The sequence below is a fragment of the Canis lupus genome, chromosome 10, assembly GCF_011100685.1.
Source record: "Canis lupus familiaris isolate Mischka breed German Shepherd chromosome 10, alternate assembly UU_Cfam_GSD_1.0, whole genome shotgun sequence".
Classification (NCBI taxonomy): domain Eukaryota; kingdom Metazoa; phylum Chordata; class Mammalia; order Carnivora; family Canidae; genus Canis; species Canis lupus.
This window is the reverse complement of record NC_049231.1, coordinates 32,939,633-32,966,397: the sequence shown is the minus strand read 5'-3', so window position 1 is coordinate 32,966,397 and position 26,765 is coordinate 32,939,633. Positions and strand designations below refer to the sequence as shown.

General features: G+C 38.1%; 1 protein-coding gene across 8 annotated transcripts in view; it reads left to right on the top strand.

Annotated features, from left to right (window-relative positions):
• Window positions 1-26,765, top strand: part of RIC8B (RIC8 guanine nucleotide exchange factor B) — a 99,088-nt gene that overhangs the window by 70,012 nt on the left and 2,311 nt on the right. Inside the window, exons 8-13 of one of the 8 annotated variants that reach the window (XR_005365680.1) lie at window positions 5,983-6,127; window positions 13,801-13,920; window positions 15,575-15,723; window positions 17,023-17,106; window positions 20,864-21,002; window positions 21,665-21,841. Coding sequence is in view for 3 of the 8 variants with exons in the window: in XM_038550784.1 (XP_038406712.1) it covers window positions 5,983-6,127; window positions 13,801-13,920; window positions 17,023-17,062 (305 nt within the window). In the remaining 5 variants the exon portion in view is untranslated. The remainder of the gene's footprint in view (window positions 1-5,982; window positions 6,128-13,800; window positions 13,921-15,574; window positions 15,724-17,022; window positions 17,107-20,863; window positions 21,003-21,664; window positions 21,842-26,765) is intronic. The other 7 variants (XR_005365678.1, XR_005365681.1, XR_005365682.1 and 4 more) reach the window with 7 other exon arrangements.

Sequence of the window (26,765 nt, the reverse complement as noted above, 5' to 3'; positions counted from 1 at the left end):
GTGCTGTCAACTAATTCTAATTTAAAAGCATCTAGCCAAAAAAAAAGTTTGTAGTCTGCATTCAACTTGTAAGTCATCAGATTTTGGAGTTTGGGTTGGGAATGGAGGCATACTATATTAAAGTGAGATAAATTTCAAATAATTCATCAGTGTTTAACATTCTTCTTAAGGACATTCAAAGCTAAGTTTGAAGGTGAACGTACAACAATTAAGGCTTAAAAGTCACACCACTAAGTGGAAACAGCAAGCAGCAGTCAAATTGGGTTAGGAACACAGAGACTAAATTAAGAATGAAAATTGAAATGGGAGAGACACAAAGGGCAGGCTTGCCACAGAAAGAGTCATCCCAGTGTCTTAAATACCCATTGGTACCAGGCTAAAACTGTGTCCCCAGTGGACAGTGGCCCATAGGTTAACTTGTGCTCCTTCCTACCAACTTCTGTTAAGCCAAATCTAAACTTGTATTACCTGCTCTGCAAATTGTGTACTTTATCCAGGGGACTAAAGAGAGGCCTTATATCATATATTAAAAGAAAATAATTTATAATACAACCCTCCCCCTGTTAACACATTCATTAATTCCCAGTGTGTGCTAGGCACTGTGGTAGGGGCTGCATTACACAGAGAAATAAGGCTGGGACACCCTCAGCACATAGTGCCACAACTACAAGCTTACTTTGATCTCCTTTATTTCAGTCTCTGAGGAAGAAATCTGTTTAGCTTGAAGCTGAATCTCCCTTTCCTGCTGATCTTTTTGTCTTGGAAAGTAGTTACCCTCTATTCCTTTTTTAATTGTCTCTAGGTGTTGTACTCAACCTATACACATCTCCATGTCACTGTCCTTCACATCTTAGCATCTTGAAAGACTAATCTGTTTTTCCTCTTAGTATCCTTACTATCCACTCAGGCTTCAACTTTCTGCAAGGTAGGCTTCCCATTGCCATTCCCTACCTCCCAGATTCCATTGGAAGTGTTCTCAACAAACTCATAAGATAACTTAAGTTCAAAAGCAGTGGATATTTTTTAGCCTTTATCTTATTATTGACCACTCTCTGCTTCTGTGCTCCCATACACTCCTAGATTTCCTCTGACCTTTCTTTTCAGTCTTGACAATTGTCTTGGCCTGCACTTAATTGCCAGTGTTCCCTAGAGTTCTCTTCTGATCCATGTTCTCACTTAACATTGCTTCCTGAATGATCTCATCCTCTCCCTTGACATTCAGCCTATTTGCTGGGGATTCCCAATCTGTATGTCTCTTAAACTATTGAAATTGTCATATCCCTCTGTTTCTGGTCAAGTTTTCTTCAATCTGTGTTCCACATGGCTAACAGAATGATTCTTCTAAAATATAATCTTGTCATTACTACCTTGTAAAACTTTCTAATTTAAAAGCATCTAGATAAATACATACATACATACATCTAGCTGACACCTGAGTAAAATCCAAATTTTATTAGATGCCTCCATGGCCTAACATATATTCTAAATTCAGTTTGCTATTATCTTATACTTTCTGCTTAGTCGTGCTAAATTTTTTATTCTTTCCTGATTATACTGTACTGTTTCTTGGCATTATCATCATGACTTGGCAGATACCGTTCCCTTTGCATGGAATGTCTTTGCTAGTATGGTGAGCTTTATTTATCCTAGAAGATCAGTTTAAGTATCATCTCTGTGAAGACTTGTCTGATCATGGAGGCAGAGTTAATCATTCTCTCTTCTTTTACCATTTTTACTTTCTTCTGTTTTTAGTACTTTTGATATTTGCTATGTTCTCTTAATTTGTTGAACTTACATTCTAGACATTGAGTTTCTTTAGGTCAGAGATCATGTTTTCTTCATCTCTGGATCCCCAGTTTTAACATAGTACCTTACAGATAGTTATAAGAGTAAACATTTCTGCTGTCTGAATGCAGTGTATTGAATATGGTCCTGTGGATCTCTCCATATAAAGAAATAATTTCAGTACACTAAGAGAGAGGCATGTGCCAGGTATTGTGACAGCCTGAAAGAGGGAATGATAGGATAGTGTGGAGACAGAGAAAATCTTTGCAGAGAAATGGGAAACAGCCTTGGTATGTTTATGAAAGAGACTAGTTCAAGATGTGAGGAATGCACGATGTGCAGGAATAATAGGAGACAAGTTTGGAAAAGAAGGCAGGGGCCAGAAAATGAAGAACGCTTAGCCTTTATGGCTGATCTTAGAGGTTTTATCCAGGAAAGTGATAACACCATATTTCTGCTTTACAAATATCTATGAGGCAATTGTATGGAACAAGAATAGAGGGATATGAGGTTGGAAATAGGGAAAATAGTTAGAGGAAGCTACTAGTGTAAAATTTCTAGAAGTTGCAGCATTTGGAAGGAAAAGGATTATAAAACCTTCTCTACATAACAGAGAAGGGGAGAATGGTCTCTGGGTAGAATCTGGCTCTGCCATTCTTCCTCCTCAGAAAGAGCAGGACTTTTTGATTTCATGATAGAGTGTGATAAAGCCCACATTTGTATAAGCAATGATGTCATTACCACCAGTGCAGGTCTAACTGCAGGGTGCTACTGTCAGTTTTCCTCTGTTTATAGTGCCTTCTAACATCTTGATAAAATAATGGTGAAATATTTTTTACAACTTTCTGACTGAATGCTGATTTGTCTCATTTCTGCTGCAGTTTTACCTGATGATGTCATTGATTACTAGGACAAAAAAAATATTTTTATATTGTTCCTTTTTATTTTAAGGGCCACACAGAAAATCTTTCCTTGCCCTTAGCAGCTCACTTTTTACTTTTACTACCTTCCCAGTACTGAATAGGCTATTATACAATGTATTTGAAAATAGCTCGAAACATTCCACCAAATAATGTCAATCAGAACTTCACAAAGAAAATATTTCTCACTATGAAGATTTTATAGTCCATTTGTCTCCCTTCCCCAACCCTCATTTTTAAAGTATTTTATCCTAGTAACAAAAGTTCATTTGATTTTAAAACTATTGACTATAGCCTTATCTGTTTTGAAGGCAAGGTGTGTCTTAAGTACCCTTTGTAACCCAAACTGTCACAGAGTTGACGCATTTGTTGCCATGAATGAACAGTAAGCAGCATTTTCATAAAAGTGCTAGGTGTTTTTTACTACCAACTAGCTTCCAGGAGGATTTTCTGCTTAAGAAAGCAGATTAATGTTCTGTTTACTTCTTTTTAACCTATTTTGGCCTTTCATAAATTCTGCATTCTTAAACTGTTTTAATGTTTAGTCATTGTAGGTGGTTATCTATATTTTATGTCTTTCCTATTGTTATTTTTTTAAGTATATTCATATCTCAACTTAGACTTTTACAATTTTAGTGATTTTTTTTTTCCTGGAACTACTAAACCTCTTTGTTAAAAAATAAGCCTTGTCAAAAACGCTTCCAGTGAGAGTATTAGGGCCATGTGGGTTCAGATTTATGATCCTTCACCTCATTGACCTTGAGTCTGACCGTGTCATTAAAGTCATGTCTGACCTCCATGAATATTAAGAATATCTGTATGCACTGAATATTCACTTCCCTAATAATCTATTAAGAATTAATTAACTTATCTAAACCATCCCAGTCTCGCAGAGGCACTGATAGCAAGAGGGAACATGTTCAGATTTATTCAGAGGGCTTTCAAATTAAAACACCACAATAAATTCTAATATGATTCTATTTAGAACTTATTGAGAATTATTATCAAAGAGACAACAATTACCAATAGGTTTTAAGACAAAAAATGGTTGAAAGAGAATAGTGTAAACTTTAATCTACTTATATTTTTTTCTACTTATATTATTAATCCATGGTTCCTTTTGCACAGATGTCACCAGTTTAATAAATCCTATGATGTTGTAGGACTTTCTTTTATTTGTCCCCAAAGTACCTATTTTCAGTGTGAAGGAAGGCATCCTCTAGTTAAAACATTTAAAAATTTAATGAGCCCATCCTGTACTATTCATCCTATCCATCCATGTCTTTAATGATTTCATACTCTGATCACATATAGTCCTTTCCTTACCTACATACTTCCTATCCACTGGCCCTTTCAGATCCCAAAGTCATTTTAATTCCTCTTCTCTGAATCTTCTCCAGCTTTATTTTGTCTTTTTTGAGGTAAGTAATCTGAATTACAATAGTATTTCAGATGTAGGTTTTACTAAAGCTTTGTATGTGAAAAAGATAGTGTTGGGTTTGTTTCCTATAGTTGTCTTTAGTATTACACTTTATTGAAAACCTTAAATAAAATTTTTATCTTTAATTTGAATTTTTCTTAAAAGATATATTTATTTCAGAGAGAGAGAGAGAGAGAAAGAGCAGGGGGTGGAGGGACACAGAGAGATTATGCTGGAGCCAACTCCCTCACTAAGCTCGGAGCTGAGCCTGACATGGGGCTTGCTCCCAGGACCTGAGATCATGACCTGAGCTGAAACCAGGAGCCAGCCACTTAACTGACTGAGCCACCCACGTGCCCCTAGAGTGAATATTTTAGTGTTCATTTTAAAATTATATGTGAATGGGGATCCCTGGGTGGCTCGGCGGTTTAGCGCCTGCCTTTGGCCCAGGGTGTGGTCCTGGAGTCCCGGGATTCAGTCCCGGCGTGAAGCCTGCTTCTCCCTCTGCCTGTGTCTCTGCCTCTCTCTCTCTTTCTCTATGTCTATCATGAGTAAATAAATAAAATCTTTTAAAAAATAAAATAAAATTATACGTGAAGTAAAGAAAGTACTATTAAGGGACACCTGGGTGGCTCAGTGGTTGAGCGTCTGCCTTCCATTCAGGTCATGATACCAGGGTCCTAGGATCGAGGCCTGCATTGGGCTCCCCACAGGGAGCCTCTTCTCCCTCTGCCTATGTCTGCCTCTTTCTGTGTCTCTCTCATGAATAAATAAATAAAAATCTTTTTTTTTTTAAAAAAAAGGCCTGCTAAATAAAGCTGCTAATGATTGTTTAGTATCTTTGTTAAAGGTTCTTATAAATTACCAAAAAAAAAAAAAAAAATCCTTGAACTGTGGTTCAAGGTTCCCTGCAAAAGTTTTATGTGTCTGTTTATCTTAGAGTTAAAGTTATCACCTTGCACTGATGACAAGGTAATACTGACCTGCACCCAGTGGTTCATTGAGCCGTTGCTGCTGTGGTTCACTAAGAGAAGCCTAACATGCTCATTGTACCTGATATTACCAGGGGAAAAGAAAGAGTATTGACTTTGTGCCAGATACTTTTCTAAGCACTTTGCATGTATTAACCTGTGAAGTAGATTATTATTCCAGTTCTCCAGATTAGAAAAAGTAGGGTACACGGATATAGGATAACTTCCCACTAAGTCAACCAGCTAGTAAATGGTAGAGCCATTTTTAAAATCCAGCCAGTGCTCGCTTCAGCAGCACATATACTAAAATCCAGCCAGTCTAGCCCCTGGGCCTGTCTTCTCAGGGCATATCATGTCCTTATGTATTGTCACTGACTTTTTGAAAAAATAGTAACTTAGCTATCCTTTTTGCAAACATCCTTAAGTTTTGTGATTTCTTTTACTCTTTACCCACCATTCCCTATAAAGAGTACGCGAAAGATTTTAGATAATGACTGTGTTGGTAAAATTCTAATCTGGCTTTCATTAATTCTAGTTTCTAGTCATCGTTTTCTAAAACTGGATAAATAATAAGATTTGTGACCAGAAATTTAAAACACCACCCTTACCGATGACCCTGTGGTCACAGAGGCTCCACTTTTGCCACAAAGTATATTCTAAACAGCTCCACTTGAATTTCTGATACCTTAAAAAAGGCTTTTGGCATTCAGAGCATGTCAGAGAATTTGTAGGTAGTCAGTATAACCACTACCACACTTTGAAAATCTCTCAATTTTAAGGTTTAGTGCTGAGATACGTATCTCCAGCTTCCCTGTGCTGGTGAATAGTCGGTAATGACAGTGAGCACTGACGGATTCCTGTCTAAAAACCTCTTCTGTTTTTGCAGTGGATAGCCTGCTGAAATACACTGGCTATGGGAATGCTGCAGGACTGTTGGCGGCCAGGGGCCTTTTGGCTGGAGGAAGAGGAGATAATTGGTACTCAGAGGACGAGGACACAGACACTGAAGAATACAAAAATGCAAAACCAAAGTATAGTATCAAGTTTCTTTTCACCTAACTATGTCTGTGCCTTTGATTTGGTTAGTTGCCTTTCACTTCCGTCGTCTCTCATTTTCCAAGTGTTTCTTTTCTTTTGTGGATTTGGAAGCTTTCCATTTAATAGTGTTTTTAGATGTGATTTAATAGCTAGTGGCTTACAGAGTGACTTCAAGTAATTGAGGAAGGATTATATTGTAAGAAATGTTCTGCTGCATGCTCATTACCCTCTCCTAAGTATTTGGAGATATGGTATTTTTAGACACCTACCGTCATATACTTAAAAGGTATTATTGCCTAGTTTTTGCTTTCTTTTCCATAAGGTTGAGTAAGGTATAATCAAGACGAAGTATATAAGTTGATTATTTGATGCTTCAGTCTTTCTCAGAAATCTAAATATAGGTTCAGTTCCATGAATTCTGATCTTCCTTCTTGCACAAAAGCCATTATGAGTCAATAAAATGGTACATTACTAGCAAAAGGAAAGGATAGCGCTGCAGCAAATTTTAATAAAAAATTTGGGTAATTGTCTTTTAATAGATGTATTATTGCACTGAGTAGACAAACCAGAGAATCTGTCAAGTCTTCCCTGAATCAGTGCTTAGAAATCAAAGACACTAATTCTTCTTTTATCCCAGAACAGACCACCTCTACTTCCTTCTGTTTCTTCCCCATCCTGTTCATCCCTTTCTTAACCCACATCCCAGGTAAATTTCTTAATTCCACTTATTAGAAGTTATTTGAGCTCAATTTTCTGGTTTCTATTATTGAATATTAAAAGGGTATGCCCTTCCTTTTTGGCATTATCAATGATGTTGACGTTCTAGGTTTTCTACTGACGTTTCTAGAATGTAATGAGGATCATGTGGTAGTTGATAAAGGATAGAAAATCATTATCTGCAAAGTTAGGTGCTTTTTTTAAGGGATAGATTGTGCCCTGTTAACATGAAAGTACTATGTTATCAGAAGGTAAAAGTAAAGATCATTCCCTCATTAGACAAGACTTATATGACGTGTATTCCTTGGCAAATCAGGCCTGGGTAGGTAGCATTATTAGTATCTCCAGTGCTTTCAGCCTCAGGAGGATCTTATAGAGTGTGACCTAGAAAAAAAGACTTTTGGGGAAGCTAGCAGTGACTCTAAGCAGTACATTCTTAAGACTGCCACCATTTAGATGTTATAAATCAGGCATCTCCATTGTGTAATTGAAGCTTAGATAGAGGAATCATACTTTAATCTTTCCCTAATTATAGAAGTCATCATTCTAAATTAGTCCTGCTAGCTCTTGATTTTTCTATTCCATAAACTGTGCTTTCATATTTAATCTCTCTCCATTTTAATATTTATCTCTCTCCATTTGAGACATTAAAGTTTACTACTTGAGGTACACTTTCATATTTTTAAATGAAAGTAGAAATTATGTTAGGCATTCATTGTGTCCCAAATTATGTGGACAAGTCAACTAAGATTAAAAAAAACTTTTAAATGCTCACAGATGGTTGATGTCATTATATCACAGAGTATATTGCTGATTTTGTTTGGTAGATGACTTCTGTAATGGTGATGATCACATGTCTCACAAGCACCAGAATGCTTGGAGAAAATACAAGAACTCTGGGTCTCTCCTAATAGAATGGGAAATAGAGATGTGTTAGATTATGAAAATGATTTTAGATTTCAGGGGAACACCTCTTCTTTAAATCAAGGACCATCATGATGTTTGGTATTGTTATTGTCTTGGCTAGGAAGATTCTATACTTAGGCCTTATTACCTCCCTAGTTGGAATCTTCTTCAACTTTTGGACCTGGCCGATACTATTCATAGGAATGGTGCGTTAGTGTGATCAGAATAGTCACCATTGTGAAATCTTGTGTTTCTTTTCTTTTTTTTTTTTTTTTAAATCTTGTGTTTCTTAAACATTGCTTGTTTACAAATATAAATAGGTGTTTCTCACCTAGCATTACATCTTTCCCCTTCAGATAGATTTGCATCTGCTTTTTTCTTATATCTTCCCTCTTGTAGGTAAAACACTGTGGTGCGAATTTTGTTCATTTAAAATATTTATTCATGGGGCACCTGGCTGGTTAAGTTGGTAGAGCATGTGACTCTTGATTTCAGGGTTGTGAGTTCAAGCCCCATGTTGGGCGTGGAGCCTACCTAAAAACAAATAAAATACTTATTCAAATGATCCTTGTGAAACAAAGTACTGTGCAAGTAAGAGAACCCTCTATACTCTGGAAAGTGATCTACTGTGCTCAAAGAACCTAAAAATTATGAAAACTTATTACCAATCTAGTCAAGCTTATAAAGTCAGCCTCTAAAAAGATTGCTCTCTCCCCTACACTCTGATTACCCTTCACCAATCAGTATTCCCAAGAACACAGTGTGCTTTCCTTATGATGCATTTATTCACAACAGTTGCTAGTATTGGCAGAAGCAGAGAAATTACCCTTTATCCAATTGGCCCTAGTCCTGTTGTCAAAAATATAAGTGGATTCTGATTGTTGCACCAAGGTAACCTATAATCCTTTAATGGAATCTGAAACCAAGAATTGTGTGGAGCTTACACTCAGGCTATGGAACATCATTAATTTCACAACAATCTTTTTTTGTGTCAAAGTAAGTGTATTTAATGGACTGGAAATGGCTTTCTGCAATTAGCAGAAATATACTCATAGAATCAAGTTACATGCCACACAGGTTTTTGGTATATGTCTAGCCATGTTTGTTATAAGTTTTCAGATAAACTTTGGTCCTGTATCGAAGAGAAAAATTTCTAAATTCTAAATTTTATACCTGTTTCTTTTATGTCTCGGAACATAGAGACCCCTTGACTCTACAGGTGGCATAAGAAACTGACTAATGTGGTTTGTACATCATTCCAAACGTCAATTCAAAGATGTGTTCCTAATGACATTTGGCTCATTTTAGACCAGTGGCGTTCAAGCTGGATATATAGGAGCCTGGGGGTCGTTAAAGGGCTGCTAAATGGAGGGCAGAAGGAAGGGCTGGCCAAAGTGGGTAGAACTCTAAGATACTTCCTTATACTCTTCGTACCCTACACTACTTCAAAATCACATCCAGAAGCTTAAAATCATTGTACTAAGCAACTGAGGGGTGTTTCCTTCTTGACTATATTTCTCTCAGAAGTAGCTGTGGTAGCAGCTGTATAATTTTTCCAGCATGAAACGAGAGACTTTTTTTCTTTGTCAAGATTTGTTTTGTTGCTTTAAGTCCCATTGTAATTGTCACCATATATTGAGGCTATACAAAAAAAAAAAAAAACAAAAAAACAAACTTTATTTTTACTATTTACTGAAGGATATAGTAAATTTCCACTCTGTTCTTTTTATTATTTTGTTGGGGGGGGGCAAGTATTCTGGGGAGTTTTTCCTGGAAAGACATGTCTAGCCTTATTTGCATATAATTTCTCCTTCCTACCCCATCTCCCCCTCCTTTCCTGCTCTGGGCTTGCAAATGCCTTTTCCTGAAAACCCTGATCCCTTTTCTAGAGGTTGCAAATTCTCTGTGGATAGGCTCGATTTAGCCCAAAGTTAGGTTCTGCTTGCCTCCTTGATGTTGCATTCACTGGTTATTTAATTTTGTGTTTTTATTTTCTGTTTCACATAGTGCTTCTTAATTCCTTGCCAACATTTAGAATTCAGATATTTCAGATGGAAATTTGGATTTCTGACTTCTTTTGAATAAGTTCTGATAACAACATTAAGCCTGCATTTTCACACAGCAACTGGCTGATGGAGTTGCATGGTAGTGGTCCCCATCATACCAGGCATTAGCTCCTCTGGTTTAACGGCAGATCCTTTTCATTCATCTTACCTGCTTAGCCCCTGTAAGGATTTGTCCTTAAAGCCCCTTTTTTAACCAGAATACTTTGAGTAAAATTTAATCCCCCACTTTTTAGAGATTAAAGATAACTTTCATATAGCTCAGAGAAATTTTAGTGGCTTTTTTGTTAAATGACCTAGTACTATTGATGTTAGCCAGATGTAGCAACAAATCAAAAGCAAAAGTCTTGAAATATATTTCAGCTTTTACATATATATTCATATGCTCTTACCTTTTTATGTCTTAATCCCTTTATCACCAGGCCCATAACTGGTCAGTTCATATAATGACTTTATGTGATACAAAATGCTCGATAATATACTACAAGGGAGTTTAAATAATTCTTGTCACCTAATTGAAAGACATATATAATCATAGAATTGGAGTACTGGGGGAAGCCTGAGTGGCTCAATGGTTGAGCATTCGCCTTCAGCTCAGGTCCAAAATCCTGGGATCAAGGCCACATCAGGCTCCCTGCTCAACAGAGTCCTTCTTCTCCCTCTGCCTGCCACTCGCCCTGCTTGTACTCTCTATCAAATAAAAGTATATAAAATCTTAAAAAAAAAAAAAAAAAAAAGAATCGGAGTACTGGAAAGATGGGGGAGGGGAACAGACAAGGTAGAACAAAATCATACCATAAAATTACCCAATACATATCTACCACAGTTAGTGTACTTATAGCATCTTAAGACTCAGAGTCTTTTTTTTTAAGGTTATTTATTTATTTATTTATTTATGAGAGAGAGAGAGAGAGAGAGGCAGAGACACAGGCAGAGGGAGAAGCAGGCTCCATGCCAGGAGCCTGATGCGGGACCGGATCCCGGGACTCCAGGATCATGCCCTGGGCCAAAGGCAGGCGCCAAACTGCTGAGCCACTCAGGGATCCCCAAGACTCAGAGTCTTAGAACAAGATAAAAACTAACCCCAGAATTTCAGTGTTAAGATCCTGAAACCTAGAATGTTAAGTCTTAAACTATACTATTTGAGGTTATAAAGGTGGCAAGTGATTTTTTAAATGAAAATAATCTATTTTATGAAATCTCACTTTGTTGTTACAGTGACTATTTGTTTTCTCTTCCTCTCTGGGTAGGGAAACCACAGGAGTCTGTTTTGAAGTGGGGAGCAAGAGGGCAGACAGTGTCCATGTCTGCCTCCTGACCCCAAGTACATTGGCATTTTTCCCATAAGAGAGGGGCACAGTTTGATGCCTCAACTTGTGTTTTATGTGATATAGTGTACATTCTTCTGGGGACTGGAGGTACTGCATGAGTAAAGGATGGTAAATTCTCACTCTGTAAGAATGAATTTCTGGCCACTGCTTTTATGCTTAGTGAGCAAAGGATTTTGTGACTTTAGTAGCTAATTTCAGAGCAAGCCATCAAATCATTTTAGCAGCAGGAGACTTGAGGTCAGCTTGTGGAAAATGGACATCATTTCTATTAAGCCTTTAAAGAACCAAGAAGAGAATCCAATGTGCCCTGATTTAGGAATTCATGTCCTGACTTTATATTGTGGATACTACAGTGCTTACTAGTATATCCTCCTAGCACATTTTTCCCCTGAAAATGATGGATCTGATTTCTTAAGTCACCCCTCCATTGAACTTGAGAATAAAAGCCTTCTCTCAAGAGGCAAATCAAACATGTTTTACATAGTTAATATATCTGTCTTCCCTTGTACTTTCTTCTAAGACCTGATTTCCCTTGTCTGCTTGGGAAGTAGTATGTGCCTATAATAAGTACCTTCACTAATTTATTTATAAGACTCGTTGTTTTTCTAATTTAGAAGGTGGCAGAAAGGAAACCAGTGAAAACATTCTGTTGTTACAACCTAAGCAAATAATAAATGGGTGGAATTACATTTTCATTGTGGCATCTGGATACATCTTAAAAACACTGTAGTTCTCTGAAACCTTGTCTGGGGCCCGTTTGTCCTTGACTTTTAGGGACTATGATGACCCCATTTAGTACTTTTTCCCATTTATTATGAGATCAGAAAAAAAAAAAAGAATAGTAGCAAACAATGAGTCTCTGAAGTGGGCACCCTAACCCTGTGGTTCTTAACCTCATTGTGTATCAATCACCAGGAAAATAAAACTCATAGATTTAGTTGGTCTCAGGTGAGCCCTAAGCCTTTTCTTTAAAGTTTATCAAGTGATTATAATGTGCAGCCAAAACTAAGACTCACTGACAGGCTACAGTTTTCAGACTATCTCCCAGGGATCCTAAAAGTGCCTCAGGGGCAACCTTAAGGGGAAGCAAGTAAGTATAGACAAACAGAAGGGGCTTTAGGCCTCCACTCTGCTTGACCACCCCAACCCTCTTCTACCTGAGCAGTTCCACTTTGTCTATTTTATATATGGGCTTTCTGTGTTGATATCATTTGTTTAAAAAAAGGCGGGGAGGTGGGTGGTCGATCCACTGCTTTGAAGGAAAAAACAAACTTTTTTAATAATGGCTGTAGACATAGGTCTTACAAGACCATTAAAAAAAAATGTTTTAGATCTGGTTTGTGAGGATACTGAGCTCAGAGTCCTTCCCAAGAATCTGAATATCATGTACCCTCCAAGGAATGTCTAAGAAGAGTAGGAAATCTTTTAGTAATAGATAATACCTAGTGACCTAACCCTTTTATTACTCAGATGAGAAATCCCTGGTCAGTAAAGAAACTTAACCTGCTCAAGTCAAAGTCTAAAGCAGGGCTTGCAAGGTAGTCTCCAGAGGATCCGATTGATCACAGGGTCTTTGATTTGGCCCATAGGATTCTATCTCCTGCCATATTAGACTAGCACTGCCCTCAAATTTATCCCAGTCCCCAGCATTCCACACTATTTACAGTTGACCAGTTCATTCATTTGCTTATCCTGCAGACCTGCCCACTGAAAGCATTTGGGTTAGTAGACCCTAGAAAGCACTTTATTAGCAATTTGCTGTTTGATTTTAATGATCAAATGAAATATCCCTGCAAACTGTCCATACATGGCTGAAACAAAAATGCCGTAACCTTGTCTGCTTTTCCAGAAAGATGTTTACATTATAGATGTTTAGCAGCCACTGAAGAATTTTCTTTCATCTCCTTTCTAAAAAAAAAAAAAAAAAGCACGGCTTTCATCTAAGAGGATAGCTTGTTTGGTATTAGAACTTCATACAAAGTTTATGGAACATATTCATTTTAAGTACTTTATTAAATTATTTCCAGAAAGCCAGATGGTATACCTGTCTCTTGGTAGGCTAGATTTCATTTCTTTTTTTTTTTAATCTAGGTCAGATCAAATCTAATTAAAATTGTTCTTCTGCTTTATCTTTTATTATTTGAACACTCACTGCCTTCTGTGGTCTCACTAATGGACTAATTTCCTGAGATGATAAATTGGCATGCTTTCATTTTCAGATTTCAGCCTCTCTGCCATCATTTTTCCAGTTTTTTTGACACATTTATTTTATGCTGTATCACAATATGGATTTCTCCTACTCTGAAATCATTTGTCCCCTTAAATTAATAAACTATGCATCCAAGGATATTTATCCTAACGGCACCAACCAAATTTCATATTTTTAAAAAGCAGCCATCCCTTAAAAAAAAGTTGGCAAGTTAGCTATTTTTTTAAAGAAAGCTAAACTATCACCCATTTCCCAAAGCAAATTAGTAGAAAAAGTAAACTTTTAAAAATTGCTATAGCAGTTCTATACTACAAAATTGCTATTTATTGCCAATTTTTGGCTATTATACTCTTTCTTATTATAACTTACAACTTGGACCAGAAAGTATAGAAAGAGCATAATTTTAAAACATACAGCATAACTTTTTTTTCTTTTTGTAGCATTAATCTTATCACTGGTCATTTAGAGGAACCAATGCCAAACCCCATAGATGAAATGACAGAAGAACAAAAAGAATATGAAGCCATGAAACTTGTCAACATGCTTGATAAACTTTCCAGGTATTGTATTCCCATCCATTTTCTGCTTGGTTTCTAAAAATGTTCTATTTCTTTGTCTCTCTTACTGAGAGTTATCATGGAACAGCAACTCTGGAAATCCATGTTAATTGGAACAGGGTGGCCCGGGCAGCAGTAGTTCAGATCTCTCTTGGCTACCATGGTTTTTCTACATGTGCCGCTTCTGGATGTGCATTCTTAAACATTTAAACTCTCAAAGCTAGGATAATAACAACTAGATCACTGTGATATTTAACCAACTAACCTCCCTGTCTTCAAAAAGATGCTGTGAGTTAGGTTCAGTGATTTTGCTGCTTCTTGTATTTTTTGTTTTAGTCTGTTTTGGTTTTTGTTCCAAATCATTATGCTTTTTTTCCCCCTCATTTTTGATGTGCAAGTTGGCAATTCTGTCTTTTTGGGTTGCTGCTGAAACCAAGAATTCTAAAATGTCATGTACCCAACAGGAAAAAGTGAAAAGGAATAGCTCAAATTAAGGGTTTTCTGAAAGCAAGTGCTTGTATTAATTAGGGGTTCTAAAGACAATCTCCCCTTCCTTTCTTGCTTCACACTGCCTTCCCTTCCCAAAATAGCCAGTTTTGAAAATACCTAAGTCAAATATATGCTAATCAGCAACTCATCATCTTAGAAGAGTTACTAGAAAATATTAATTCCTTTCACACTTACCTAAATTGCTCTGTTTTCTAGTCATACATTGAGTCACTGTCTCTTTTAAGCCATCTTGAGTGAGTGCTTCTGTGTGTTGGTGGCAGCTGCCACTAAAGGTGTATTTCTTCTGATCATCTCCTTTTTCACAGTAACTATGTAAAGGCTAGTATCCTTCAGTCATGAGAAGTAGCAGCTGGAATCCAAGGAAAGCCAGAAAGCCAAACATTATAGGGAAAGGTATAACAAAGAAACAAGTAGAGGCTAAAAGCACAGCAGGAGGCTGACTCACATGGGGAGTGTGACAAGTATATGGACACTGCAGAGTCTAAGCTTGTTTCAAATGATGCTGGTCGTGTGGTACAAGTTATATAGAAATAAACAGCTTCTTCATCTACAAAGCTCATATGACTAGAATTTAGTGACTTCCAGATAGTCCTTTGAAATTTTTATCTTTTTCCAAAAAGGTTAGAATATGCTCATAGTCTTCAAATGACCTTTGTTTGCAGACAACATTCTCCATACCTTTATATAGAACTGACATGTTCCTTTACTGAAGGAATTCTGGTCAAATACGTATAGGGTAAACTTACAAGAAGCAGACAATAAGCTCTGAATGAATATAGAAACATAAGTATTGTGCTTGGCTACTTCTGAAAGGACCTGATGTAGCGAGTGAAACAGTAGAAGCTGGAGAGGGAAGTGTTAAAAGGACCTATGTGGAGCATATCAGTGTGTCAGGATAGTAAACAAGTTTCATAATTTTCACTCCAATAATACAAGTTCTTAAAAGAGAACCCAGATGCTGTTCAACTACCAATACCCTAGATGAGTAAACTCCAAATTAGGAAAGTGGGAGATGGGGAAAAAACTGCCTAAAATAATACAGTATAATTAAGGTACTTGACTTACTAAAAGAGATAAGACCCTTTCACAAGGCATCCTTGTACAAGGGACAGAATATGGTGCTAGGTCCTTCTCCTTTTAATCCCAGGGGAATCCACATATTCTAGAAGCTGCCAACAAATAAATACAAAAATGTCAAGTCTGAAATATCCAAGCTTCCACTTGATTTAAACTATGCCTCAAAGAAGATGCCTACTCACCCAGAAACACCCAGCAGATGCCCAACTCAATCTAAAGGTGATACTGATTTTTGCATGTATAAAACAGAGCAAATATGTCTTGTGTTGGCTTTGATGGTACCAATTTTGCCATTAAAATTGAAGCTAAAGGCAACTTTAAAAACAGTCCTAAATCACAGACTTTTTGCATGACGTGTGATGGGTTTTTTATATTGTCTGCCTTTGTTTGTGTGCTTTCTAACATTTGCTCTCACTAATAATGACAAAACTGTATGGAGATCAGCAGTGGGCATTCCAAAGCAGGAATGCAAAGAATGAACCCATTCTTTATGCATCTTATGTGTTTGTCTTAAGTTTCTTCTCTCTCTTCACTGTTGATTTTTGGTTTTTGGTTTTTTGAGGTAGAAGAGACGGCATAGATCCAAAGTAAACTAAGTTCAGTACAATTCAGGGAACATTTATTAAGCAGCTACTCTGTGCAAGGCACTGTGCTAGGAAGATGAGGGAGATTCAGAGAACGTGACAGGCTCTGCCTTTGGAATGCACATTCTAGTGAGAATAATGGCTATAATCTGTTCTAAAATACAAGGTAGATGGAAATAATGACAAAATAAGGTCTATGTTGAACTGTAAATACCCAGGAAAAGGAGCAGTTCATTCTGTCTGGATGAATCAAGGACGATTTCACAGGGAAGATAGCATTTGTGCTGATTCTTGAAGTTAAAAGGTATTTAATAGATAAGTGGAGAAATGACCATTCATTCCAGGTAGAGGGAAATCTATTCTTATCAATAATAGAAACCTTTGGTATTCACAGACTGCATCTTTCTTTCACAAAGCTCAGGTTGTTTTATTATTATTTGATTAATATAATCTGTTATCAGATTTATAACTGGGGGAAGCAAGAACCCAAAGAATTGCCCAGAATATTTCCAAGCTACTGATGTGATAATCCATTTCCTTTTAACAGTTACAAAACACTTCCACATACATTCTCTTTCTAGCTTCGTGACAAAGTGAGGCTAGGAACTTCATTTTCCAGAACTCAAGGCCTTTGCTCTGTCCACTGTGCTACTGTGTCTGTCTGTTAGAGTCAGTGTTTGCCAGAACACTTCTTAATCATCCTCTTCAGCATCGTGCTACTGGTTCCCTCAACTGTCACTCTGAGGATGTTCTTCATCCCACCAAGTCTTTATTGTGCTAAGAGTGTACTGTAGCTTTGTCTGATTAACTTTCCTTCTCAAAAATGAAATCATTTTCTCCTGGGCCTGAATTGAAAGGCATGTGAGTAAAGGCTAGGTTGGAGGTGACGTGGCCAATGAATGGACACTAGACACTTCCTTTTTTCCATCCATAGGAGAGCAGATGTGAAGGACCTGCACCAGGATGGTGGTTAGCAACAGTGGCCCGTGCCAAAGCACTTACCAAAGTGATGACTAAGGTTGGTCATGCCAAGTACTGTTACTGAGCCTGGTGTAGGGTATAGATGTCATCCACTACCAAAACTATAAAACCACCAATGCAAAAATTAAAGTTAATTTCCACTTTGCCCCCATGCTGGACATAGTAACTGCCACAAGGAGCTCACGCCCTCAGCAGCTTTATCATAGCTATATTTCCAAGGACAGTGGAGAGATTCATGCTCAAACATTTTCTTCCCACTGCTTACCAACTGATGTAGTAGTATTCCTCGTGATTTTGTCTGTGTATATAAGGATTGTATTTGCAACAGATGTAGGTAAGGGGATTGGCAGTGGACCTGGAGATCTTAAGAGTTTGAAAATAATCTGAACCCTGTAAATCCCATCATGTCTAGCTAGTACAGTGCCTTGTACCCTGTGGTTCCCCTAGTGTATGATGATGAAATAATGAGCACAGCTGATCCCCAAATCTGTAGGCCGGTTTTTTGCTCTATCAAATAGCCTATGTGGTTTAAGACTTTATACCTTTGTCAGTTCCATTTCTTAGCCAGATATGATAAAATTCAGGGCTGGAAAGGAATTCCATAAAGGTACTTCGGCCCATGACTGACTAATTTAAATATTGGGGTATATAATTTATTTAAAATGATCATTGTAATGTATATCAAACATAAAGACCTGAGGCATGAGATTAAAAATGTCAAATGAAGCTTTCTTTGTGAAAGCAGAGGTAAAAAAGGGTAAAAATTCCTTCTCTGAATTGGAAAAAAAATAAGCCCCTGCAACCTAAGTGGGAGATCAGAATGGGGACTGTGTGGTTAAGCAAGTCCAGTGCAGCTAATACAATTGCATTCACCTTAGCTACAGCACACAGCTCATGTATAATAACACAGCCTCCTCCAGAAGAAGGGAGAGAGGATTGATTGGCTTAAGCTTAAACTAACCAAAGGAAATAATATTTCAAGTTTAAGCTTTGTTTTGACTTTTCTAATCCCCTTTAGTTCCTTAATTGGAACCAGGCACTGATTAATCACCACCACCACCCCACACCATCCCACCCCACCCCGGTCACATTTAACAAGGTACATTGCCATTTTGCTTATATATTCTATCAAAATCTAAATTTTACATTTAAATCATTGTTTCCCATTTCTTCCTTATCTATTCCTTATTTTATATGTATATAAATAATGTGTGTAGTATTTGGGACATGGCTTTCTTAGTAAATGCAGATTCCAAGTATGGGACTAGTTCCCTTTAATCCAGAGATTATTTTTAGACTTATTAAAGTTGGGATTATTTTTAGACTTATTAAAGCTGGCTGACTGAAAAGTAATATGTAATTTTTCCCCTATGAATAAGTTACTGTGCTTAATCAACAACTGTTGATTACACCCACCTTTATGATAAGTTAGTCAAGGACATGTTTTTCAGGTATGTTTCTGAAACATCCAATTTTTGAAGCATCATGAGATCTATTGTGGGTACAAAAGTATAAAGATTTTAAATGTGAAGGGGCAATTAATTTGAGAAACTTGATATTGTGTGTATTTAGGTCATCAAGGGCCCTTCCACTGGCTAGACATCTCTAAGTAGGATGTCCTGCTACCTTTGTATTGTCTGTTGGTAGTCATTGTCCTTTAAACCTCTGTGGTACGAATGACTACTTTGAGCTCTTAGCTTAAGCACTAGCTGAAATGGCTTCTATTAGAGAAACATCAAATAAGAATAATGTCCCCTGGCTGTTTGTGCTCTTAGATACCCTCCTTCAACTTTTACATCTTTCTAATTGGGGAGAGCATGTAGGAACTTCTATATCTACTGTTTTACTCAACAGTGTCACTGGGCAGGCTGACCCCCTTATTGATAATTATTTTGCTAATTTGAACAACAGGATAGAAACATTCTGTAGAGAAATTGCCAAGAAATAGATGACTTCCACTTCAGGATAAAACTGAATTTGATTCTTAGCACTGTCTCTAACCTCTTTCTCCATATTTTTTTTAACCATGCTGTTTAATGTGAGGTAGGTAACAAACTTTTAGAAGCTTTGCATGTGATCTTCTAACAGAAATGAGGATACAAGACTAATATTTCTACAGTGCTTTAAAGTTGAAAAAGTGCTTCCATATATATGATCTCCAATGATCAGTAAAACAACCATCTGAATTAGATAGGGCAAGGAGTATTTCACTGAGAAATAAGTGGGACCAATCATTAAGTGACTGACCCAAGATTGGGCATCTGGTTAATGACATAGCCAAGATTCAGTTCTTAGTCTTAAGACCCCAGATCTTACATTATTTTGAAAAATGACCAACAGCTCTCAAAAATGTGTCAGTCTGACTTTAAATAAGATGGTCTAAATTTTAAGTAAATGCAAAGCACAAAGATAGATAGTCAGCATATTTACCTGAGAAGAGAATTAAGATCTGGAAGACACGTATTCCTGCTTTTTCATTCCATAGTAGAGGTCTTCTCAAAGATCAGGTGAGATGTTAAAATAAATAGTTTATATCAAACATACACACACACATACCTTTATATGAAGGAAACCAGTGAAATTGCTATGACTCTATGTTAATATAAGTTCTTTTAATTACTTTAAAAAGACAATAATTATAAGTATTCTAACAAATTCTTAAATTTAATGCAATCACATTAAGAAAATCTAACTTTAAAAAGGCTTCCCAATGGGACTGTTTAGTCAACTCCCAATTACCTTTACAAAGTAGAAAGTAGACCAAAGTAGTGGACAATATGCTATATCCGTTTGTCATGGAAATGATATTTTTATGCTACATATTTACCTTCCTAATTGTACCCAGTCCCAAAACACAATGGTAAGGTCTGAGGGAAGATCTCAGAATTGCTTTGGAAGAGGCAGGTTAGAGACTTTAAATTTGCTATGGTAAAGCCACCATACCTCTCCAGATATACTGGGTTAGTGGCTTAGTTAAAGATCAGTGTACCCAGTCAGCACTAGGAGGCCATTAGATGCAAAATCATGAAGGATAAAGGGTTAGGGTCCAAGCCCAAAGGACATTCTTGCCCAGTATGTAACTGAACATGTTAAGCAATGGCCAAGGTTATACTTTTCTATGAGAAAAAGGGGTTATAAACACTTATAAGCAAATCAACAAGTTATTAGGCAGTCCACTGTACTTCAGTGTATTATGGACTGTTCCAGCGATGCTGAAATCTTGAAATAAGATGCACTTTCAGACTTGGAATTAGAGCAAAGATTACAGAGCTGCTTTCTCTGGGCTAGCACCGGCTCCATTCTAGCAGGCATTTTTGGAAAAGCTCTGTGTTCATTAAAAATGTTTTATTTACTTACCAGCTTCTCATCCTATCTTTCAAATGTGAAAAGGAATTAAATATGAAATGGCTAATTTAAAATGTCAGGGTTCTTTTTTTCCAAGCCAACCTTACATTAAGAGCAGGAATCCCTGTGCCACAGAAATGGTTCCCAATTATCCCGTCTTGGGTTTTGTTATACATTGTACAGAAGTCAACAAAACAAGTATGTAACAGAACCTGCCTAAATAGCAGCCACCCTCATTAGAAACAGAGAATTAATCAGGGGGCGATTGAAGGAAGCAGTGCCTCACAGGTTTCCCCCTTTCTTCTTTTCTAATCATAGAACAAAATATATTACATAAAAGGAACGGAACTATTATGCAGTACTCAATTAGAGGGAGGTGAATAGGTCTCTAACATGCTGTTTTATCAAAAGAGCAGACTGGTGTTTGCATGACTGTTGTTTCATTACAGACCCTGTCATTAATTCCATGTGTCAATACTGCCCTGTAGTACACAGAGCAGACAAGAAAGAAGAGCCCTTGAAAACAAGGGAATGATTTTTGAGTCGTTATCAAGCTAAGTGGCAAGCGGGAAGCTGAAACTCGTATAGGTAAATTCGAAGGGACTCTTGGGAGATCTGCAAGTGGGAAACAAGAATGCATTTTACCAACTGCTTAATTATGTCCTGTTTTTCAACAAGTACTCTTGAATTGAATGCTTTGTTTGTATTGCACAAAAACATGTGCTGTGGGCAAGAGTATTCTCTTGCTTCCAGGTCAAGTAAAGTGTTTTATACACGCATACATCTGGCCTATTCTGTAATGTGCGATTGGGTATGTTAGTATCTGAGCCCCAATATTGCACTGTCATTTCTGCCCCAATATTGCACTTACATAGGAACCAGAAGCCCTAAGAAATGGAACCTTATCTAAGGTTCTGAGAAATTATAAGCCCAGGCATCCCAGAGGACCATCCTTATAGGAAAATGGTGGCTCAGGAAAATGTTAAAATATATCTGGGGGCAAAAAAAAAAAAAAAAAAAAGACCATAAAAATTTAAATATGGTATAAATCCCATAATCTCCCACCCCCTAAATCTTTAAGAAAGTATTTTTTGGTTTCCATTAGTAGTCCCAAGGGTTAGGCTGGGGCAAAATAGGGTTTCCTTTCTTGGACGTGCTTTATCTATGTCCTCGTGCCTGGCCAAGCCCTTATAGATTATGGTTCCTTATCGTTTAGTAAGATCAAATTTCTAAATGATGTTTCGTTCCAGTTGAACATTCTTGGAGGCTTATCTCTTCCCTGGCCAGATGCCTGATCAGATGAGAAGCCCGCCATGATACTGTCACAGTGCCTAGAATGGGCTCTTTATCCAGTAGACATCACTGTACTTTTTGATGATAACGAGGGCAGTCTTAACTTGTGTTAAGGCCTGTGTATAGCATTGAAGGTAAGTATGAAGGAGTTGTTGCTATGTGAATATCTTAATCCTGATGCACATTTCAATATACAGTATATCCGTTTAACTATGATGTACATATTACCTGACACCTAGCCATCCTTTTTAGATATGACCTTCATATTTAGGGCAATAACTCTTCATGAAATGGCCTATTTTTTGAGGGCCATGATTGAATTTAGATCCTTTCTTGTAACACTTGCCATTGCTTTGATTTACTTTCGTAACCATTCTAATCATCTGCCAGTAGTTTTGCAGAAAGGATTTCTGGTCTTGGTGTCAGTCAGTTATAGGTAGGATGCTGTGTTTGACTCTTAGGCTTTGAATATATATCTTGATTAGAAACAAAGGCTCAGCATTATTGAATTTTAGTGTCTTAAAAACCTTTCAGCTCTATAAAGGATGAAAATTATTTAGTAGCTAATATTTAGACTCATAGAATAGAATCTTGGGGATCATCTTGTCCAACCCCTTCATTTTATAGATGGGTAGACTCAAGCCCAGAGAAGAAAATGACTTGCCCAAGGACACCCAGCCAGTTAGAGGACGATCTGAGTCTAGAATCTAGACCTCCCAATGTCTGGATGTAAGAAGCTGAGTCTACACAGTTAGTGGTTGAGAATTCCAGGCTGTGTGGTACAAAGGGGGCCTAATTTCTGCTGCATTGTCAGAATGTCTAATGACATTGACTCATCAGGAAAATAATAATTAAAAATAATAAGAGGATTCTTGACAAATGGTTCTCTACCATTCTCCATTTATGTCACGACCCCTATAATATAGCCTCTTAACAAACATTTACTGAGCACCTACTATGTGCCCCCAGCCTATACTAGATACTGCAGATCATAGCCAGATAAGACATGGACTCTGCCCTCAAGTTGCTCACGGTCTACCAGAGAACAAGAAATCCCTGGAAAGCATTATTCAGAATTTCCTATAGAAGGCTAATACCTTTCCTAACTCTGTAGATCTTGATGATGAAAGTGAATCTTCCACTCAAAGATGTGGCTTTTCTCTTGATCATGGTTTATTTATTAAGAGTCCCATAAAACACTATACCTTCCCTTTTTGTGAAAGTACAAGATAATATCAACGGCAACTCAATTTAGGTCATAAACACTTACTGAGAACCTGTTGTTGGCAAGGCGCCTGTGCTAGACACATAGAGATATGAAAATTGAATACGTAAAGCATAGAACAGTTTCTTTTTAATGTCAGGGCAATACTGTTTCATGTCTTTCAAACTTTGTAATGAGAATTATTTTTAATAAATATTCTTAGATAGGGGACCCTTGAAATAGAAGACCAAAATACCTCTATAACTATAATCTAGACTTGTCAGCCTAGGATTTCAAAGTCTCCATTCAGATCCTGTTTTGTACCCCATATCTGTTTTGAGCTTTCTTTTTCCTTTATCTCAGCCAAACCAGCCTGCTTGCCAGTCTCTGCACACAACTAACCCTTGCTTCTGTGCCTTTGCTTGACTAATTCTTCTGTTCCTAGGATGCCTTTATCCCCATGAATCCATGTCCATCCCTGCCATTACAGTCTGGCCCTGAGTTGTCTCCTGCGAGGAGCCTGTGATCAGCATCCCCACCTCCTCCTGTGTCCCTCCCACATGTACATAGCCCAGATGATGGTGCAATAACATTTCTGTGGTATTCATTACTGCTTCCCATTCTCCATCCACATCTTGCTGATCTAGATATAATATCTTATTAAATAAAACAGTCTAGTATAACCAGGTCATTCATCAGACCTTTTAGGAGTGAGTCTCTATATCAAAGATTTCATTTGGGTATTTGTGGGCTGTTGTATGATAGAGAGCAAGATCAGAAACATTGAGATGGGAATGTGACAAGCCTGGAGTCCAGCAGAAAACACAGTCATAAAGCTGTGAGAGATCCTCTCTCTTTCCACTCCCAAACAGGACAAATTTCCTTTAAACATATTTTGATTACAATAAGAGTATATTATTGATGAACTGTCAAGTTAGGGAAAGCAGGGCTCTGCCTGTTAATCATCTCAAGCTTGTTGATCTGCTGTTCTGTAATTCTTTTAATATTGTTTAATGTGTGTGTGTTTTATCTTCTGAACTGACTAAAAGCTTCTTGAGGACAGGGACCATGTCTTTTATTTGCTTCTGCATTTTCATCCCCCCACTTACTCCCAGAGTGCCCTATCAAGCTTGGGGAGGCCTCCCATAAGCACATAAAGACAGGAAATGCAACTTGTGGTTCCAGCTTCATTCCAGCCATTACACTACAGTTTATGTGTATAGTGGCCTTTTGCCTTCATGACAACTCGATGAGGTAGGTATTTCTATCCCAATTCTACAGATAAGGAAATTGAAATTCAGAGAGTTCAAGGTCTTACTGTTAGTGACTGTGGACTCAGGGTTAGAACCTAGGTCTGTCTGACTCCAAAACCTGTATGTGCTTTTCACTGTACCACAATAATAACTAATATTTAGGACCTTTGCAGTTCATAGAACTCTTTGATCTACATCATTGTTGTTATTGCTACCACCACTGGTTCTGTCATAGTTACTCCTTACATCATCACTAGGAAGTAGGTAGAGCTAGTATTAGCATTATCCCCATTTCACAGATAGGGAAACTGAGACTCAGACTTGCCCAAGATCACACAACTGGTAAGTGGAAGAGCCAAGGCTCCAAAAAGACTTCCTAACTCCAGATATTTTTGTTTTTTACACTGTATCACATTGATACCTTAATTAATTTGTATAAATGCATGATTTATGGCCAGTTACCACTGGCATCTCTCCAACTGAGGTGTCCTTAATAAGGCCAGGCATTCCATGGAGCCCTCAGAGGAGCTTTCATGTTAGTGGAAGGGTGATAAAAAGGACCTAAAAAATAAATGCTTGAGAAGCATACTTCACAAGTGAGAATTAAAATATGGGGCCCATTATCTCATAGACCAGTTCCTATAATCAGGCCATGAAATTAATGTTAATTATTTCCATCATGAAATTGGAATAGGGATGAAACTGATGGACTTGATTTGAAAATATTACTCCTAGATTTGAAGAAGGTGCTAACTGCTCTGTTACAGCCAGTAGCTTGCCCAGCATCATCCTGTTGTCACAGAAGTAGAGTCATGTTGATAGTGGGGGCAGATGGAGTGGGCAGGGGCCTATCTACCCAGCGTCTTATCACCAATCTCAGTAGAATTCCTCTAGTCCCATCCAGGGTCCTGCTTCTACCTATCCCGATCCTTGATTCCCTAGCCCATCTGACTACCCTCATCCACTGGGTTCCTTTAGACCTTTCAACTTTCTTACCCTCAGTGTTTTAGTCCCAGCCAATTATCCCTTTTTCCTTTTATGTCATTAGTAAGTAGTATCCAGTGTCACAAAATCCTTTAACATGAGCAGATAGAACTAGGGAACTAGGTTGTAAAACTATAGATATGTGGACTATATCAGTGCTAGAGGGAAGTTTTCATGGAACCAGGTTGTCTAGCTGGTTTTCTGCAAAGGCCTCAAGCTCTTCATGTCCTAAAAGGTGTCAGCATCTCCCCTCCAAAATCTGCTTCATCTGCTGTGTTCTTGCTCCAGTGAATTCTATCACCATCCTCTTAGTCATCTGAGCTGGAAGCCATAGGGACAGTCTATTCCCTACTCTATCCTTTACCAGCCCTCTCCCCTTCCAGCAGGCCACAGCCCACATACACTGTACAGTAACATCCTAATGACTGGTCTCTCTGCCGTCAGGATCCCCCTGGTCCAGTGCGCCTTCCACATTGCTGCCAGAGACACTGCCCTATGCAACAGATGGGATGTCCCTTACAGGGCAAAACCTAAGCTCCTTACCATAATATTTTAGACACTTACCCACTCAACCTCAGACTACCTTTGAGCCTTTCCTCCTGCTACTCCTTCATTGACCCTCACCACTCTCCAAACACTGGGCCCTTCCGAGCTTCATGGAAGCAAAGAGATAGAAAAGAAATGGACACAATCCAAAGAGGGATACAAAACACACAAGTAAATGGGACCATACAGAGCCCTTTACACAGTCTCCTATGCCTTCTTTGCCTGGCATTAGATAACTTACTTGTGATGCCATGCCTACCTTCCCCAGACAGTACAGTCTGTGCTTCGTCTTAGGAGCTACCATGCTGTCAGATACTGTGACAGCATTTACCCCATTATGTACAGAGTTATTTTTCATATGTGTTTCACCTGCTCCTTAAGGACTGTTGTACCCACTCTTCCTTTCCCTGCCTGGCCTATGGCCTATGACCTAGCTCCTGGCCTGTAGGTGTTGAACAGACGTTAAACAACTGAACTTAGTGCGCTCCTGCAGTGCCATTAGGGCAGTTAATCCAGATGTGGTATACTGCAAAGAGCACAAGCCCAAGGTTCAGAAGACCTGTGTCCCAGGTCGAGCTTGGCACTAGGTGTGTGACCTTGGGTAAGTCACTTAGTCTCATTTAATAAACAAGGGGGTTGGACTAAATGATCTCTGAGGCCCCTTCAATTATAAGTTCTATGATTCTGACCCCATTTCTTGGACTAGGAACATCTCCTTTATAACTCAGGAGCCTCGGCATAGCCTTGTAGCCCCCCCATTACTCGGATCATCTTCTGGCGCTAGCCAGAGCTGCTTGATTAGGCTCCTATTGTCTGATCCAGGGAACACTGAGCTGTTCTTACCTCTCCCCAGGAGTTTCACTGTGCCTCTAACACCTCACAGTGCTGTGTGGCTGGCCCTCCCCAGGAGGGAGCCCTTCTTTGTGCTGTCCTCAAGGACAACAGCAAGGAGGCAGAGGGAAAGCAGCTTTTATTGTTCCCCTTCACTCCAGATCCTGCCAACATTGCAGCTGCTGCCATGTGGGTTCTTGGTTATAGACATGTTTTCAGGGGGTGATGCCCATTTCCTTG